Genomic DNA, 19,389 nt, shown 5'->3' on the forward strand with positions numbered 1-19,389 from the left:
AGTTGGGACTTTTGCTGTTTGTAATATATAGAAATGATTTGGAGGAGAATGTAACTGGTCTGATTGGTAAGTTTGCTGATGACACAAAGGTTGGTGGAATTGCGGATTGCGATAAGGACCATCAAAGGATACAGCTGGATATAGATCAGTTGGTGACTTGGGCAGAGAGGTGGCAAATGGAGTTTAATCTGAAAAATTGTGAGGTAATGCATTTTGGAAGGTCTAATCCAAATGGAAAATATACAGTAAATGGCAGAACCCTTAAGAGTACTGATAGGCAGAGGGATCTGGGTGTACAGGTACACAGGTCACTGAAAGTGGCAACGCAGGTGGAAGAGGTAGTCAACAAGGCATATGGCATGCTTGCCTTCATCTGGTGCATTGAGTTTAAGAATTGGCAGGTAATGTTGCAGTTTATAGAACCTTAGTTTGGAATATTGTGTTCAATTCTGGTCGCCACACTACCAGAAGGATGTTTCAGAGATAGTAGGAACTGCAGATGCTGGAGAATCTGAGATAACAAGGTGTAGAGCTGGATGAACACAGCAGGCCGAGCAGGAAGGCTGATGTTTTGGGCCTAGACCCTTCTTCAGAAGGATGTGGTGGCTTTGGAGAGGCTACAGAAAAGATTTACCAGGATGTTTCCTAGTATGGAGGGCCTTAATTGAGCACTTCACGTATGTTCGCAATCTCTTTGAAAGGCCACACTCCTGTATTGCAGTGAAGCTTTGACTGTGCATCAATAGGACGACGGCACTAGAGAAATTCCATCAGTAATATCGTTGCTGCATCCTCTTAATTCAGTAGGAAGACTGATGAACAAATGCTAGGACTTTCTTGAAGCCAGGTCCACAAAAGATCTAACTCTCTACTCTTTGGCCCGTACTCATAAGATATAGGAGCATAATTAGGCCATTTGGCCCATCCAGTCTGCTTCACCATGTGATTATGGCTGATATATTCCTCAACCCCATTCTTCTGCCTTCTCCCCATAATTCTTGATCCCCTCTGCAATCAAGAACCTACCTATCTCTGGAATTTCTCATTGGAATTTAGAATGAGAAGTGACCTTATTGAAACATACAAGTTTCTTAGAGGACTTGACAGGGTACTTGTGGAAAGGTTGTTTCCCTGTGGGAGCGTCTAGGACCAGATGGTATCACCTCAGATTAAGGGGGTCACACATTCATGTTAGAGATGAGAAATTTCTTCTTGCTGACATTAGTGAATCTGTAGAATTCTTTACCACAGATTGCTGTCAAGGCTTGGTCATTAAGTATATTCAAGGCTGAGGTAGACCGGTTTTTAATCAGTGAGGGAGTCAAGGGTTATAGGGAAAAGACAGGGAAGTGGAGCCGAGGAGTATCAGATCAGCCTTGATCTTGTTGAATGGTGGAACAGATTAGATGGGCTGAATAGCTTACTTCTACTTGTATATCTTATGATGTCATGCTCAACACATGGGAAGAGAGTACATAGGTAATAAGCTGATTTTCTGGAAGACCCTTGGATGGTGGCTGGACACAGGAGATGTTCAGGCAAAACCCCTGTAAATCAACTTTTGTGGATTCGACACTGTCTGGATGGCCAAAAAGTGTCTTCCCACCAGGCCCTGTTTCCTGAACTCTCAAGTAACCCAAGGGAGGACAAGGAAAATGCTAAAGACACTCTGAAGCTCATCTTGAAGCATGGCAGCATTTATGTTAATGACTGGGAAGAGCTATTTAGCAACCATTTAAAATGCCAACAACTTGTCTAACAAACTGCAGGGCCATAATGATGAGGTAGAAGTGGAAAGGAAAGGAAGTAAATCCTGCAATCCAGACTCACCACCTTAGGGGACATCCCGTCCCAGATGCCAAAGATCTGTGGATCAAGAATCAACTTGTCAGTGACATGAAGACTCCTGGCAAACACTTGCAAATCTGACTAGATATCATTCTGTAATTGTCAGTCAGCCACGTCAGTGATGATATTCATGCTAGTTCTTTGCAAGAGCAATTCACCTAGTACCACTTGACTGTCTTTTACCAGTACCCCTGAAATGTTTTTCTTTCTGTATAGCTACATTCCTTGTAATTTTGTTTTTGGACTGCGTGGGTGATTTTGCATAAGTGTAATCCCTCTAAATTTCTTTGTGTGGCTACACAAGCATGGCCAACTTCAAGGCGTTGACTAGTTCGAGAGGAACAAACAAAGTGAGAACTCTGTGAAAGATAGCATCGTCAAAAGAAGTGGTTAAGGTGAACACCCCACAGCAGGCAGTCAGCATCAGTGAGAGTAGCAGGTGATGTGAAGACCCTCAAAGAAAAGCAGACCAACCTGACTTGGATCTACATGAGAATAAGTTGTTTTTCCAGTACATGTTTCAGCAGGAATAAGGTAAGATGAAAGTAGGGGAATATCTTCTGTTTAATTAAGGTACGTATGAGGAGCTCACGCCCACAATTTGAAAACCTTGAACGATGTGGGGAATCTTTGATACTTCTGGCAGTCTGGATGACCATTTATGCAAGAGGTGCCTCCAGCTGGAGCAACTCAAGCTCCAGGGTTTGGGGCTTAAGCAGCAGCTGAATTCATGAATACAGTGAATTCATGATGGTGAGTGGTTCATGCAGAGCACATTTCAAGATATGGTCACCCCACGGCTCAAAGAAATGTAAGCAAAGTGGGAATATGTGACTGCCTGGCAGAAGAAGGGTCTAGGAATGTAGTGAAGGACACTGTCAAATGCATCTCACTTGAAAACTTTTTCAGAGTTGGAAACTTCTGTGGAGGCCAAAGGCGTAGCACTGAGAGTGGTTCAGTTGTTCTGGGGGAAGAAATGTAGAAGGGCAGTAGTGATAGGGGATTAATTAGTCAGGGGAGTAGACTGATGCTTTTGCAACTATAGACGTGACTCTGGTATAGCTTATTGCCTTCCAGGTTCCAGGGTCAAGGATGCCATGGAACAGCTGCAGAGCATTCTGAAGGGAGAGGGTGAACAGCCAGAGGTTGTAGTCCATGTTGGAACCAATGATGTGGGGAGAAAATGAAATTAGGTCTTGCAAATGGTCTTTAGGGAGGTCAGCAGGAAATTGAAAAGCATGGCTTCAAACATTGTAGTCTCAGGATTACTCCCAGGGCCCCTCGGCAGTGAGCACGGTAATAGCAGGACAGAACAGATGAATGTGTGACTGGAGAGATGGTGCAGGACAGATTCCTGAGACACTGGGACTATTTCTCAGGGAGATGAGAACTGTACATGTTGAGCAAGTTAATTCTGAACAGAAACAGGGCAAGCATCCTCATGAGAGGTTTGCGAATGCCATTGAGCAAACTTAAACTAGATTGGCAGGGGTTTGGGATCCTGGCAACTAGTTCAGAGGAGGGAGAAGCTCAGATGGAATTGGTTGTTCATATGAGTAAGTGAGTCTAGAAGGCATGGGAAATGAGGATTTTGTCAGGGCTAGCAGGCCTGAGTTATAGGGAGAGGTTGGCCAGGATAGGACTTTATTCCTTGGAACGTAGGAGAATGAGGGATGACCTTATTGCAGTGTATAAAATCATGAGGGGCATAGATAGGATGAATGTGTATAGCTTTTGTTTTCCCAGGGATGGGGAATTGAAAACTAGAGGGCATAGGTTTAAGATGAGTGGGGAAAGATTTAAGAAGGACCTGACGGGTAACTTCTTCACGCAGAGAGTGGTGCGTATATGGAATGGGCTGCCGGAGAAAGTGGTTGAGGTAGGTACAACAGCAACATATTAAAAAACATTTGGATAGGTACGTGGATGGGAAGGGTTTAGAGGGGTTTGGACCAAATGTGGGCAGTTGGAACTAGCTGAATGGGCACCAAGGTCAGCATGGACCAGTTTGGGCCGAGGGGCCTGTTTTCCATGTTGTATTACTCCCCATGACTCTATATGGGCACTGTCTTCAATGGCTACTTTTCATCAATCTTCACAATGGAAAAGGACAACACAGGTAAAACTGTAGGATATTAGAAAGAAATTAAGAGGAAATACAAAAGGGTATAGCAGCCTTGAAATGAATACATCTGCAGCTCCAGATGAGATGTATTCCCGACTGTTGAGTAAAGTAGGGGAGCAGATATCTGGGGCCCTCTAGCCACAGTTGAGGTGCCAGAGGACTGGTGGACTGCTAAAATTTCCCTTTATTTAAAAATGGAAGAAGTGATGGACCAGGAAATTACAGGCCAGCCAGTCTAACGTTTATGGTGGGGAAGTTATTAGAATTTTGAGACAGAGAATGTTTCTGCACTTAAAGAGACTTGGATTAATCAGTAATAGTCAGCATGGACTTGTTAAGGGAAGGTCACATTTGACAAATTCTGTGAAATCTTTTGAGGAGGTAACCAAGAGTGTTGATGAGGATAATGCATTTGATGTGGCCAAGTGGACTTCAGCAAAATGTTTGACACAGTCCCTCTTGACAGACTGGTCAACAAAGTAAGTGTCAATGGGATCAAAGACAAAGGGGCACGTTGTCTCTTAGCCACTTAGGATCAGAAATGGTGACGGTAGAGGGATGATTTTGTGACTGGAAGTCTGCTCCCAGTGGGATTCTAAGGGATCAGTTTGGGGCTTTTGCTTTTTGTGGTATACACTTAATGATTTAAACTTAAATGTAGGGGTATGATCAAGAAGTTTGCAAGATGCACAGAAATTGGTAGTGTGGTAAATACTGGGAAGGTAACTATAAATTGCAGGAAGTTGTCAACAGACTGGTCGGATCACAGAGCAGTGACAGATGGAATTCAGCCTGGATGATGATACAGATTGGAAGTGCTAACAGTACAAGAGATTACACTATGAATGGTAGGACTCTGGAAAGCACTAAAGACCAGAGGAACCTTCGTGTGCATGTCCACTGAGTCCTGAAGGTAGCAGGGCACATATATAAGGTAGTTAAGCAGGCATACTTGCGTTTAGTAGCTGAAGCGTAGAATACAAAAGCAGAGAGGTTATGCTGAAACTGTATAAAACACTGATTAGGACACAACCGGAGTACTATGTACATTTCCAATTACCACATTTATAGGGTATTGTTGCGTGCAATGAAGAGGGTGCAGAAGAAATTTACCAGGATATTTCCTGCTCTGGATGATTTGAGCTTTGAGGAAGTATTAAACAGGCGGGGCTTGCTTTGCTTGGACGATTGAAGGTTAGGTGAAGGACCTTGTAGATGTGTATAGATTTTAAGGGGCATAAATAGGGTGCATAAGACCATAATAACTACTAACAGGGGTAGGCCGTTTGGCACCTCGAGACTGCTCTGACATTCAATAGGATCGTGGCTGATCTGACATTCCTCACATCCATTTTCCTGTTTTTTCCCTGTAACCCTTGATTCCCCTACTGAACAATAATACAACTATCCCCACAGTCTCTCCCCACAGCTCTCTGAAGCAAGCTGTTCCAAAGACACGAGCCACCAGAGACAAAACTCCCCTCATCCCAGTCTTAAATTGGTGCCCTGTTTATTGCGAGACTATGCCCTCTGGTCCTAGACTCTCCCATGAAACCACTTTTCGAGTAGTTGAGGGTCCAGTGACCAGGTAGTGTAGATTTGTGGTAAGAATCAGAAGACCCAAGAGGAAACTTGAGAAACATCTTGAGCTATGACATAAGAGTTATTTGCATACTGCATAAATATTGTTTTATTTTAATGTGGTATTGATGCTGTCAGGACGGGAAGTTTTATTTTATTTTGAGCATTTTTAAGTTAACTGTCTCATTTAGGCTTCTAACATTGTCTCTTTTGGTGCAGGAATTTGTCCAACTATATACCAACTATATATTGAACCAATCGGTGGAAAAGCAATTCCAAGCATTCAGTCGAGGTTTCCAAATGGTCATAAATGAATCTCCCTTAAGATACCTTTTCAGGCCAGAAGAAATTGAACAGCTGATCTGTGGCAGCAGAGTGAGTATTGTTTGACTAGTTCTGAGCCCAAATTCACCAAATGTATGAGACTCCAATGGGAGAATATTTCATTTTGCAATTTGCTGTCTATTGACACTGCTGTTGTGCAACTGTGCTATTAGTAAGTCTTGCAGGTGATTGATTCAAAATGCCAATGACATTCTAAAAATCAAACTTATTCCACTCTAGGAAGCTTAATGAAATAAGCCTGTCCCATTTCGGTTTTAGTTCTTGGGTCAGATGTAAAGCTCTCATCTTTGCTGATTATATCTTGTAGCATTATATTTTTGACACCTGATTAGTTGTTGGGGTGTGGAGTGGTGCAGTTATCTAAGTTGTGATGAAAACATTTGAATAGAAGAAAAATGTATGAATTAAGAGCAGGAATAGTTCTCAGCCTCTTGGCCCTACTCTGCCATTTGATCTGATAATAGCTGATTTGCTTCCACTCTAATTCCCTGCCAACTCCTTATTTTCCCAAGATTGACAAAATCTATCTTAAGCATGAGTATACTTAATGACAGAGCATTTATAAATCTTTTGGGTAGAAAATGCCAAAGATTCACACCCTTTGAAGAAATTTTTCCTCATCTAAATTGTAGGTGATTTATACTTTATTCTGAGATTTTGCCTTTGTTCTAGGTTCCCAGTCAGGGAAAGCCAGTCCTCAGTATTTACCAAGTCCCTTCTGAATCTTGTACGTTTCAATAAGATTACCTCTCATTCTTAACTTCACAGAATAAAGGCCCAGATTATTCAAACTTTCATCATAGGACAGCCTCTGATCCCAGAAACCAATCTAGTGAATCTTGGCTTCACAGCTCCAAGACAAGCATACCATCTAGTAACTAGTGCAGTATTTCAAGAATCAATACTGTAGCCTCAGTTATTTACTATTTGTATTAGTGTCTCAAAGAAACATAAGAACATAGAAAATAGGAGCAAAAATAGGTCAATTGGCTCTTAGAGCCTGCTCAGCCATTCCATATGACTGTGCCTGATCATCTACTTCAGTACCCTGTTCTTGCTTTCTCTCCATACCCTTTGATCCCTTTAACCTGAAGATCTCACTCCTCCTTGAAAACATTGTGTTCTGGCCTTGACCATTTTCCATTGCAGAGAATTCCACAGGTTCAACACTGTCTGGATGAAGAACATTCTCCTTAAGTCAGCCTAAATGACCTATCCCATACGCTTAGACTATAACTCCTGGTTCTGGCTGTCTGGTCATCGGGAACATCTTTCCTGTGTTTACACAGTGTAATTCTGTTAGAATTTTATAGGTTTCTTTGAGATTCCCACTCATTTGTCTAAAGTCCAGTGAATACAGTCTTAAGCAATCAAGTCTTCATATATCGGTCCTGTCTTCGCAGGAATCAGTCTGATAAATCTTGGTTGTACTTCCTCAGACAAGGAGACCAAAACCCCACAATACTCAAGATGTGGTCTCACCAAGGTTCTGTAGAATTGCAGCAAGACATCCCTGCTCCTGTACTCACATCCTCTCGCTATGGAGGTCTTCCTCACCACCTGCTGCAATTGCATGCTTACTTTCAGTGACTTAGAGTCATAAAGTCCTGTTTCCATGCTATATGACTCTTTGGCCCAACTCATCCATGTCAACCAGGTTGCTTAAACTGAACTAATCCCACTTGCCTACATTTGTCCCATATCCTTCTAAACCTTTCCTATCCATGTGCCTGTCCAAATGTTTTTTAAATATTGCAATTGTATCCACCTCTACCACTTTCTCCGGCAGCTTGTTCCATATATGCACCACCCGCTGTGTGAAAAGTTTGTTCATCAGGTCCTTTCTAAATCTTCCCTCTCTCCCTAAACCTATGCCTTCTACTTTTGGACTCCCCTTACCCTGGGGAAAAGACCTTGGTTATTCACCTTATCTATGCCCATCATGATTTTTTAAGGACACCCAAGTCTCTCTGCATCTCCCTTTTACCAGATGTTGACGTTCTGATAGTACTCTGCCTTCCCGTTTTTGCTACCAAAGTGGATAGCCTCACATTTATCCACATTATCTGCCTTGCATTTGCCCACTCACTCAACTTGTCCAAATCAAACTGAAACATGTCCCCATCCTCCTTATAGTTCACTCCCTCACCCACTTTTGTGTTGCCTGCAACTCTGGAGATTTGTGAATAGCTGGGGTCGAAACACTGATCCCTGCAGTATTCCATAAGTCACTGCCCGCCTCTCAGAAAAAGATCTGGCTATTTCTACTTTGCTTCCTGTCTGCCACCCAGTTCTCTATCCATGCCAGTATGCTATTCCATGTCCATGTGCTTTGATTTTACATGCTAATCTCTTATGTGGGACCTGGTTGAACGCCTTCTGAAAGTCCAAGTAAACCACATCCGCTGGCTCCTCCTTATCAACTCCACTAGTGAGATCTTCAAACTCCAGTAGATTTGTCAAGCATGATACTTACTTCCGTTTTGTAAATCTAAGCTGACTCTGTGTCCAATTCTTTTTGCTGTTTTCCAAATGCTCTGTTATTAAATGGTTCATAGTGAACTCTAACATTTTCCGTATCACCGATGTTAGGTTAACAGGCCTTAACTTCCTGTTTTCTGTCTCCCTCTTGTTTTAAATAATGGGGTTACATTAGCTACCCTCCAATCCATTGGAACTGTTCCAGTGTCAATAGAATCTTGAGATGACCACCAGTGCATCCACTATTGCGAGGGTCATTTTCTTAAGTCCTCCTGGATGTAGATTATTGCGCCTTGGGGATTTGTCAGCCTTTAATGCCATCAATTTTCCCAATAACAATTTCCTACTAAACCTGATTTACTACCTAGAATTGAAATACCTTGCATGTTCTATCACCTGCAAGCAGCCTACAATCTCACATTTACCAAACATCTTTAAAATAGTTTTTTTAGCACATTCCCAAGACATGTCAGTTTCACAATGTCTAAAATTCTTAATTGGCTAGGTAATCAAACAAAGCCAACAGGCTCACTGGCTTTTAGAGTCAGGGTCCTACAGCATGGAGACAGGCCATTTGGTCCATGCTGACCAAAATGTCCATCCACGCTAACCCCATTTCCCTGCGCTTGGCCCATATCCTTCTAAGCTTTTCCTATCCATGTATTTATCCATATGCCTTTTAAATGTTGTTAATGTAGCCACCTCAACCATTTCAGCTGGTAGCTTATTCCATATGTGTACCAACCTCTATGTTTAAAAAAACAACAAAGTTGCCCCTCTGGTTCCCATGTATTCTTTCCCCTCATTACATTTAGATTTTACCGTTGCATGTACTATGTGTAAGAATACATGATTACAGTGAAAAGTGCACCTAATTGCCATTTCCTAGCACGATCTTGGTTACAAAACCAGAATTAACTATTTAACAGAGTCAAAAGATAAATGGGGAGAAAAAGGTCCGGATCTCAAAAGCCAAAGTCCCAATCTAGAAATGTGCCTGGAATGCTCAGTCACGGTGCAGGCACCTGGGCCCAGCGACAGCCTGGAGTCTGGGCCAGCCCATGAGTCCTGCCCGGAAGAGCCGTGCTTTCACTGCTGCCACCCAGAACGGTGGAATAAGCTACACCATCGCCGCACTGCCACTCCCACTACCAGGGCACCCAGGATTGGAGAAAGGCCCACTCTCGCTGCCAAATCGATCTTTGATCGCCGGAATTGGGGGCCTAGGAGGAACCAAAACTGCCGCCACCTCACTGGTTTGCTCTCACTGCTGAACAGGCCGTTCCGCCGCCAACTCTGGCCCGCGCTTGATCCTCCGGCCCGCGATTGATCCTGTGGCCTGCCGTCCGCTGCTCCTGCAGCACACAGCCCGTGTGTTCAGCTCCCAGCTGGTCCCCGGTCACAACCCAACTCCTTTCCTCACTTAGGGGTAAAGTTAAAAGTTGGGTGCGGTGGGGGGCAAGAGGTGGGGGAAAAAATACTGCAGAGAGGGGAGAGAAAAAAGAAAGGAGAAGGAAAGCGAACTAGCGAGCAGAGGAGCTCCGACTGGAGCGTCTTATCCTGCCGCCATGTTGAACTTAAATTAAACTGATGCCCTCTAATCCTCGATTTCCGAATCCTGGGAAAAAGACTGAGCGCATTCACCCTCTCCATGCCTCTCGTGATCTTAATACTTTTGTAAGATTCCTCCTCGGTCTCCTATGCTCTAAAGAAAGAGTCCTAGCTTGTCCAACCTCTCTCTGTAACTTGAGTCCTGGCAGCGTCCTTGTAAATTTCTTCTGCACTCTTTCCAGTTTAATAACATCCTTCCTATAGCAAGGTGACCAAACCTGAACACAATACTCCCAAGTGCGGCCTCACCAACATCACGTACAACTGCAACATAACTTCCCAACTACTGTATTCAGTGCCCTGACTGATGAAAGCCAGTGTGCCAAAAGCCGCCTTCACTGCCCTGTCTACCTGTGACTCCACTTTCAGAGAACTGTGCACCTGCATTCTAAGGTCACTCTGTTCCACTACACTCCTTAAGGCCCTAACATTCACCATGAAACTCCTACCTTGATTTGACTTTCCAAAATGCAACACCTCACTTATCTATATTAAACTCCATTTGCCATTTCTTGGCCCACTCCCCAGCTGATCAAGATCCTGCTGCAGTTTCTGATAACCTTTCCACTGTCCACGATGCTGCCTATTTTATTGTCATCTGCAAACTTATTAATCATGCCTTGTACATTCTCAACCCAATCGTTGATATTGGTAACAAACAATAATGGGGCCAGCACCAACCCCTAAGGCACACCGCCAGTCCGACAAGCATCCTAACAGGATTACCCTCTGCTTCTTACCATCAAGCCAATTGTGTATCCAACTTTCCAAGTCTCCCTGGATTCCATGCAATCTAACCTTCCAGAGCAGCCTACCATGTGAAAACTTATCAAAAGCCTTACAGAAATCCATATAGGCTACTGCCCTGCCCTCGTCAACCTTCCTGGTCACTTCATCAAAGAACTGTAACAAATTTGAGAGACATGATCTCCCATACACCAAGCCACGCTGACTACTCCTAATCAAACCCTGTGTTTCTAAATGCATGTATATCTTATCCCTCAGAATCTTCTCCAGTAACGTACCTACCACACATGATAAATGTACTGGTCTATAATTCCCAGATTTTTCTTTGTAGCCCTTCTTGAATAAAGGCACAACATTCACAACCCTCCAGTCTCCAGGACCTCACTTGTGGCTAATGATGATGCAAATATTATCAGCCAAGGCCCCTGCAATTTCTTCTCTAGCCCCTTGGATATATCTAATCAGGACCAGGAGATTTATCGACCTTATACATTCTAATGCTTCCAACATCACCTCTCATGTGAGGTCCCCAAGATATTGCCACTAACTTCCCCAAGTCTTCATATCTTTCTCCACTGTAAACAAAGAGGAGAAATATTCATTGAAGATCTCATCCATCTCCTGCGGTTCCACACATACATGTCCACTTTGGTCCTTGAGGGGTCCTATTCTCTCTCTAGTTATTCTTTTTCCTTTAAGATACTTAAAGAATCTCTTTGGATTCACTCTAATCTTCTCAGCCAAAGCTATCTTGTGTCCCCTTTTCACTCTCCTGATTTCCTCCTTCAGTAAATTCCTGTATCTCCTATATACCTCCAAGGATTCCCTTGATCCCAGCTACCTGTTCCTGAGTATGCCTCCTCCTTTCTTCTGGTTAAAGCCTCAATACCTCTTGTCATCCAGGGATCCCTACTCCTGCCAACCTTGCCCTTCACCCTCACAGGAACATATAGATCTTGAACTCTAGCTATCACACTTTTAAAGGCCTCGCACTTGTCAGAGTTTCCTTTGCCTGCAAACAAACTACTCCAACCAACCCCTACAAGCTCCTGTCTAATTCCATCAAAATTCCCATTGCCCCAATTTAGAACTTGAGCCTGTAGACCAGTTTTGTCCGTTACTATTTTAAAATTAATAGGGCTATGATCACTGGATCCAATGTGCTTCCCCAATGTCACCTCAGTCACCTGTCCTGCCCTATTTCCCAAGAGTAGGTTGCGTTTTGCCCCTTCCAGAGTTAACCAGATATTAGTTAACCCATATTAATTTAAAGAATGTCAAGCAATTGCAATTAACCTTAAAGGAATAGGGACCTTTATTTTATTTTATTTTTGCAGTATAATATTCCTGTCCCTTGTATAAAACGTACATCATTTGATTTAGTGAGGACTGTAGCCAGAATCATTCATTTTTTAAAATAAAATTTTGCCAATCCCTATCATTTTCAACTCTGTAAAAACAGATTAATAAGCATATAATAGAGATTTTATTGCCGTATGCATTAAAAATTCTTAATTAGTAATTGATACACATCCTTTGTGTTAAGTTAATCTAGAGCTCTACAACCCCTTTCTCAAAATGTCTGAGCACGCTTTACCTCCAAACTTCACAAGTGCTCTGTGCATTAACATTTTAGAAAGTACTCGGTCATTTTCAAATTCTCCTGCTCTTTCTGTTTATTTGGCAAACTACTCCAGTTGTATGCCCTACTTCACCTTTTGCTGGCTAGATTACCATTGATTTTCCTTTTAACTTCAGAAACACCTCAGCACTCCCTTGGCACATTTGTCATTAAGTCAGATGATCAGATGTCTAGCACGTTCCCTTGCTACCCATCTCAATACTTTCAAAACCTTTTCAGAATTCTATCTGTGTGTTTGTTTTCTTCCTTTTTCTTAACAGTTCCTATCTTCTAGTCAATGTCCTTTCTTGTTCCCTTGTAAAGAACTATTTGTGTCTGTATTCTGTAGCACGTTTATATGGCAGTTGAGTTGATGCTTATAATCTACAGTTCCGTTACGTTTCAGAATCTGGATTTTCACGCACTTGAAGAGGCAACAGAGTATGATGGAGGATTCACAAAAGAATCTAGGATAGTAAGGTAATTATTTTGTCTTCTCTCACACTGGCATGTTGTTTTCTGTACTTCCCATATCTGTCATCTAAGCCGTCTTCTATATTAGGTTTTAACTCCATCTTTAGAGGCATGCAACAGGCTAATAAATGTTTATATATAAAATATACAATGTTCTTTGCCTAACAAGTCTCAATTTTTTTTCACATACCTGTCATAACATGATAGTAATGCTTTATCAGATTGGAAATAATCTGTTGCTGTGATGACATCAAAACAGTCTATTTAGCCTTGCACTTGCAGAACAGGAGAGGGAGCTTATAATGTATTCCCGAGAAAATTAGTCTGTTTTTGAAATAGACTTTTATTTTGGATCAGTGAACCAGCATCTTTTTACTTTTTTTTGATATTTTTAATATTATTGTGTATAATAGAATTAGCTCTTTAATAGGTCAAAGCATGGACTTCAATAGAATATTGATTATATATTTATTTAATTTTACCCCAAATTTATCCAATTCACTGAGCTCAAACGTAATATAGTAAGTGTAGCATGAGCAATCTCAATCCTGGTAATTAGCACACAACATATAAAAATGTATGAACAGCACAGAAATTTGATTAGAAGTACCTAACAACTGCTTATAATTTTTAATATATAATTTTTTCAACTAATCTTCTCTTCCTCTTCTAAACACTTTATAGAGATTTCTGGGGGATAACTCACAGTCTCCCAGAAGAACAGAAGCGTCAGTTTCTGCAGTTCACTACAGGTTCTGACCGGGCTCCTGTTGGTGGTCTTGGCAAAATTAAATTGATCATAACCAAGAATGGACCAGATTCAGACAGGTATGTTTGAGGGTAATACCTTTCCTGTGCACGGTTTGTTTCTATATAGAGTTCAATAAGAAGCTACAATTGTCAATAATCTATGTAAATAACTTTGGAGGGGCACAAATATAATTTCAAATTAGGATATTTGCAGTGTTACTACAATATTGAAACAGGTAATTTGACCCATTTGATCAATTCTGATGTTATGACTGCATTTGCCTCCTCCTACCCCTTTTCACACTCTGTATAACATCAGTAACACCTCAAAAGTAACTCATTGGCTTTAAAGAACTGAGATCTTTATTTTTGTAAAGTGTTTGTAGACACGTCCTTTTTAGTGAACAATTGAATCGGCTGTAAGTAGAACAGTGAGTAAGGCACTGATGATTCACATCGGTTTATATTTCCGTCAACGTATTTGAGATTTATTTGAAACAAACACATTGCAGAATACTGAAATTATTCTTAGATGAGAATTTGGAATTATTAATTCTTAATGTTTACGGTGACTTTTCATTCTCCTACCAACAGGCTACCAACAACGCACACGTGCTTCAATGTACTCCTGCTGCCAGACTACTCGAGCAAAGACAAGCTCAAGGAAAGGCTCCTTAAAGCAATCACATACTCAAAGGGCTTTGGTATGCTGTAATTAACTTGTGGCAATGCAAGCAACCTCATAAGCCTAATTCAAAGGAAGATGCAAAATCCCCTACTAAGATATAGACTAGCCAGTTATGTGTTCATAAAGAAGTCACATTATAATATTAAACGTTATAAACTGGCTCCCTGCACATCAACAAAAATGACAGGGGAGAGCCCATCTCCCCTGAGCATCTCACCCAATTTAATGCTACAGGTAATGGCCCTTTCATTAGTATGGGACAGGACTTCTACCTGTCATCAGCAGAACTTCCCACCTTATTGCGCTGTCAGTCGATCAGTGACTGGCAGCTGTGAATGCTGGTAATGCCAGCTGGAGCAGTTGTCACTGCAGTTTATAAAAAGAGGGAATGTTGTAAAATCTTTTTATCATCCTTCTGGCACCTTCATTTTTATCCTAACCCTCAAAAGAAGGATATGATGAGGTAAGGCTGTTTAGCATTTCATGTGGGTGAAAATATTGGCGTAATGTTTTTTCCAGTTTAATGAAGAATAATGAAGTCATTAATGAAAGTGTGTTTTTAAAACCAAACCACTGCCAGTCTTCCTGAAGCTCAAGGTTTTTCCTATCTATTTTTCTTTGATATATCGAGGGATGGTTGTCACTATCTTGTATATTTTTATGCTTGATTTTTCCCAAAGGGGATATGCATTCTCACAAATATTAAGCCACTTTAATTTAGGAGGCCTGTACTGTATGTAACTAATCTTGTTTCATAGTGAATACTATGGTGTGTTGTATGTGACTTAAAATAAATTATTTGAACTTTTTGATCCTTGCCCATTAATAAAATGAGAATCATGTCTCTTGATACATAGTTGTATTTAATGTATAAATAAAATTGAGAATAGGATGTGTAGTGATTGTGTAGACAGTACTTGATTAGGGTGTTTAAAATTGAGTTTTGATCTGTAATGTTTGAATTAAAATGCTGTCATGTAGCATCTTGCGTTAATGTTTGCATGCTGTCTTCTTTAAATTGCTGACAATTATTAAATTTATAACAGTTGGGAGAGGGAAGAAACCTAACTCTGCTGCCTGTTTGCCTTTAACAATCATCTGACCATTATATTTTTTTCCTCTCTCTCATCTTTGCTATTGAAAATAAAATCTACGATCAAATACACTTTAACATCTTAATTTACCCCAACAAAAATACCTAATTTGTTCCATGTAACTAATGAAGGGTTTAAACTCTGAAAAGCATGATTCTGCAATTTGGTAGCTTCAATATTAGATACAAGAAAAATTAGGTGCAACAGAATGTGAATTTCATGGAATGATCAGCCTCATGAATCATATCAAGTAATTTTAAGAATTTATGAGCTGAACAATGTAGATACAAAAAGAATGTTTCTCCTGGTTCGGAGTTTGGGGAGAATCTGGGGACTGGGGACAGGGGACACACCTCGGAATAAGAGGCAAACCATTTAGGACTGAACAGAGGGGGAATTTCTTCAGAGACCAGTGAAACATTAGAATTTTTTATTCCAGAGGGCTGTGGAAAATCAATCATTGTTCAAGACAGAAAGTTGTAGATTTCTGGAAACTGATCATGTCAAGGGATATGGAGATAGCTCAGAAAAATGGTGTTGAGGTAGATGATTGGTCATAATCTAGAACGTCAGAGTTGAATGGTTTACTCCTGCTGCTGTGCTCCTAATCGACATAAATCACTGGGCCTACACACTGGTTATTTTCTTGTGCAGCCACACACATGTAGTATCTAAGTGAATCAAGGCCTGCATAGTGCCTACCAGGCTATGGCAATCCAATGCACACATGGTTGTTTAGGAACTCCGATAAGGATCTCTCTTAATCATCGGTCTCACATGTATAGTTTACAATTTGTAAAAACTGAAAGAATTGCAGATGCGGTAAATGAGAAACAAGAACAGAAGGCTGGAAAAGCTCAGCAGGTCTGGCAGCATCTGTGAAGAGAAATTAGAGTTAATGTTTCAGGTCTAGTGACCCCTCATCAGAACTGATGGTAGCTAGGAAAATGTTGCAAAAGGTAGGGTGGGGTTAAGGAGTAAATGATTGATGGGGTTAGAGCCCAAAGAGAGAAGATAGTTGGACATACAAAGGAGTGAATAATGATCGGGCTGGGAGAGTGAATAGCTGTTAAAGGAGACTTTTTATGGCTAACGATAGGTAGTGTGGAATGGCAGATTGTGATAACAAGGCCTGGGGTGTGGGGTGGGGTCTAGGGCATGAGAAAGTCCAGGCCATAAAATTATTGAACTCAATATTGAGTCCAGAGGGCTGCATGCTCCCCAAGTGGAAAATTAGGTGGTGTTCTTCCAACATGCACTGAGCTTTGCTGGAACACTGCAGCAAGCCCAAGACTGATGTTGGCCCAGAGAACAGGGTGGTATGTTAAAAATGGCAGGCAGCTGTTCTCTGAAGCGGTCACCCAGTCTACAGTTTGTTTCCCCAATGTAGTTTGCAGATTCCTGGTTTAAAGATATAAATCTTGTACCCATGTATGTTTGCTTCTGGCGTGTTCTCAACATTTGATACAATTCATCCACTGCACCTAGACCATAACACCCAGAATATATAAATGTGTAAGCAAAGCAGCCCCAGTACACAAATTGCTTCAGCCAGCTTGGACTTTTAAAGCTTAGGTTTCTACCTCAGCCTATATCTGTTTATTCCTGATTCATTGGACCTTTTGCCACTGTGTTTGACATTAAAGATACATACATTTTAAATTAATGGTATATGGAATCAGGAGCCAGGAACTTAATATACTGTCTGTTTTTCTTCAATATTTCTGTGCTGCTAGCTATATGATTGTAGATAAAAGGGCATCAAGTGGTAAGTTAATATTGCTTTACTTTTAAGAGACAACCCTTTATATAGTCAGGAATGAAAAAATAAAAAATGAAACATAAGATCCTTTTTCAACTGAATATAACGAGCCCAGTAAGGAAAAGGGCAATTTTGGACCTGATTTTATAGAGTGAATCTAGGCAGAGGGAAGAGGAACTGTTTGGTGAACATTTTTTTTAATTCATTTATGGGATGTGGGCATTGCTGGCCATCATTTATGCTTATCCCTTTTTGCCCTTAATGTGGTGCTTAGCAGCCTTGAACTACCATAGCCTATTGGCAGGTAGTAGATATATCCACATAAATTAGTGAAAGGTCAACCAGTGAAATGTGTCTTGGCAGAAATGGACTGGAAATAGGTACATAAAGGTAAATTGGTTTAAAGTAAATGAGGGCATTGTGGATGAGATGATAATAATGGGTTCAGAACAAATCTATCGTTACAAGGAAAAAGGATGGTACTAAATCAAGACACCCTTGAATGCCAGAGAGCATAGGAACATACAAAAAAAGAGCAGAAGTAGATAATTTGGCCCCTGAAGCCTGGTCTGCCATTCAGTAAGAATATGGTTTATCTGTTTTTTGAAATCCACATTCCCATCTACACCCAATAGTCTTCGATTCTAACAAGAATCTGTTTCCTAGTTTTAGACTAGCCCAGAAGAGGAAACATCCTTTCCAAGTCCACCTTGCAAAAACTGATCTTTGGCTCTTTTCTATTTCAATCAAGCCAACTTTCATTTCTCCCGGCCTGTCCAACCTTTTTTCAAGATAACCCACGCATTCCAGGTATTAAACCTCTTCCCAACAGCCTCCAGTGCATTGCATCCTTCCTTATATAAATAATCCAAAACTGCACACCATATTTGTGATGTGGTCTTACCAATGCCCTGTGTATTTGAAGCGTAATATCTTTACTTTTGTTAGATTCCACTTGTGATAAATGCTGCCATCCAATTAGCATCCTTGGTTAGATGTTATACCTGCGCGTTAACGTTTAGTGACTAATGCGCTGGAATACCTAAACACTTCCGTACCTCAGAACTCTGCAGTTGTTCTCTGTTTAAGTAGTGAAATTTTTCATTCTTTCTGTGAAAGTGACTGACTTCACCTTATCCCACATTGTACTCATCTGCAAGATTTTTGACCACCCACTCAACCTATCTGTATCCGTCCACAACCTCTTAAGTCATCTTCACAACATACTTAAAACATAGAACAGCACAGGAAGATGCTCTTCAGTCTACCATGATGCCATTCTAAACTAATCCTATCTGCTTGCACATGGTCCATATCCCTGTATTCCCTGCGTGTTCATGTCTGTCTAAATGCTCTTTTAAACATTGCTATATTGTATCTGCTTCTATGGCCTCCCTGGTAATGCAATCAGTCATACACCACACACTAGACAAAACTTACCACCAACATCTTTAAACTTTGCCCCTGTAACCTTAAAAGAGTGCCCCCTTGTATTTGACAATTTCCTTGGGAAAAAGATTCTGACTATCCACCCTTTCCATGCCTGTCATAATTTTATACATTTCTATCATGTTGCCCCCTCCGCTTCCAATGCTCTAGCAAAAACACGTTTGACCAACCTCTCCTTGTAGCTAATACATTCCAATCTAGGCAACATCCTGGTAAGCCTCCCTTGAACCCTCTCCAAAGCCTCCACATCCTAACTATCGTGAATAGAACTGCACACAATACTCCAAATGTGACCTAACTAAAGTTTATATAGCAGCAACATGGCTTACCATCTTTTATACTCATTGCCCTGACCAATGAAGACAAGCATGCAGTTCACTTTCTTTACCACCTTATCCATTTGTGTTGCCACCTTCAGAGAGGAATGGACTTCCACCACAAGATCCTTCTGTATATCAATGCACCTAACTCCCCTGCCATTTACTGCATACTTTCCTCTTACAATTAACCTCCAAAAATACATTACTTCACACTTATCCAGACTAAACTCCATTTGCTATTTCTCTGCCCAACTTTCCAAATGGTCTATATCCTGCTGTATCCTTTGGCAACCTTCCTCCCTATCCACAATTGCATAAATTTTCATATCATCTGCAAACTTACTAATCAGACCACCTACATTCTCCTTCAAATCATTTATATATATTACAAACAATAGGGTTTTCAGCAGAGATAGTAGGAACTGCAGATGCTGGAGAATCCGAGACAACAAGGTGCAGGGCTGGATGAACACAGCAGGCCAAGCAGCATCAT

General features: G+C 41.1%; 1 protein-coding gene across 1 annotated transcript in view; it reads left to right on the plus strand.

The window, feature by feature from the left end:
- Nucleotides 1-15,254, plus strand: part of LOC109916136 (ubiquitin-protein ligase E3A-like) — a 52,917-nt gene extending 37,663 nt beyond the window's left edge. Inside the window, exons 7-10 of the mRNA XM_020515838.2 lie at nucleotides 5,774-5,929; nucleotides 12,766-12,839; nucleotides 13,518-13,661; nucleotides 14,178-15,254. Of these exons, the coding sequence (XP_020371427.1) occupies nucleotides 5,774-5,929; nucleotides 12,766-12,839; nucleotides 13,518-13,661; nucleotides 14,178-14,298 (495 nt within the window). The 3' untranslated portion in view covers nucleotides 14,299-15,254. The remainder of the gene's footprint in view (nucleotides 1-5,773; nucleotides 5,930-12,765; nucleotides 12,840-13,517; nucleotides 13,662-14,177) is intronic.
- The last annotated feature ends 4,135 nt before the right edge of the window (nucleotides 15,255-19,389 follow it).

This window comes from Rhincodon typus, chromosome 1, assembly GCF_021869965.1.
Source record: "Rhincodon typus isolate 14 chromosome 1, sRhiTyp1.1, whole genome shotgun sequence".
Taxonomy (NCBI): Eukaryota; Metazoa; Chordata; class Chondrichthyes; order Orectolobiformes; family Rhincodontidae; genus Rhincodon; species Rhincodon typus.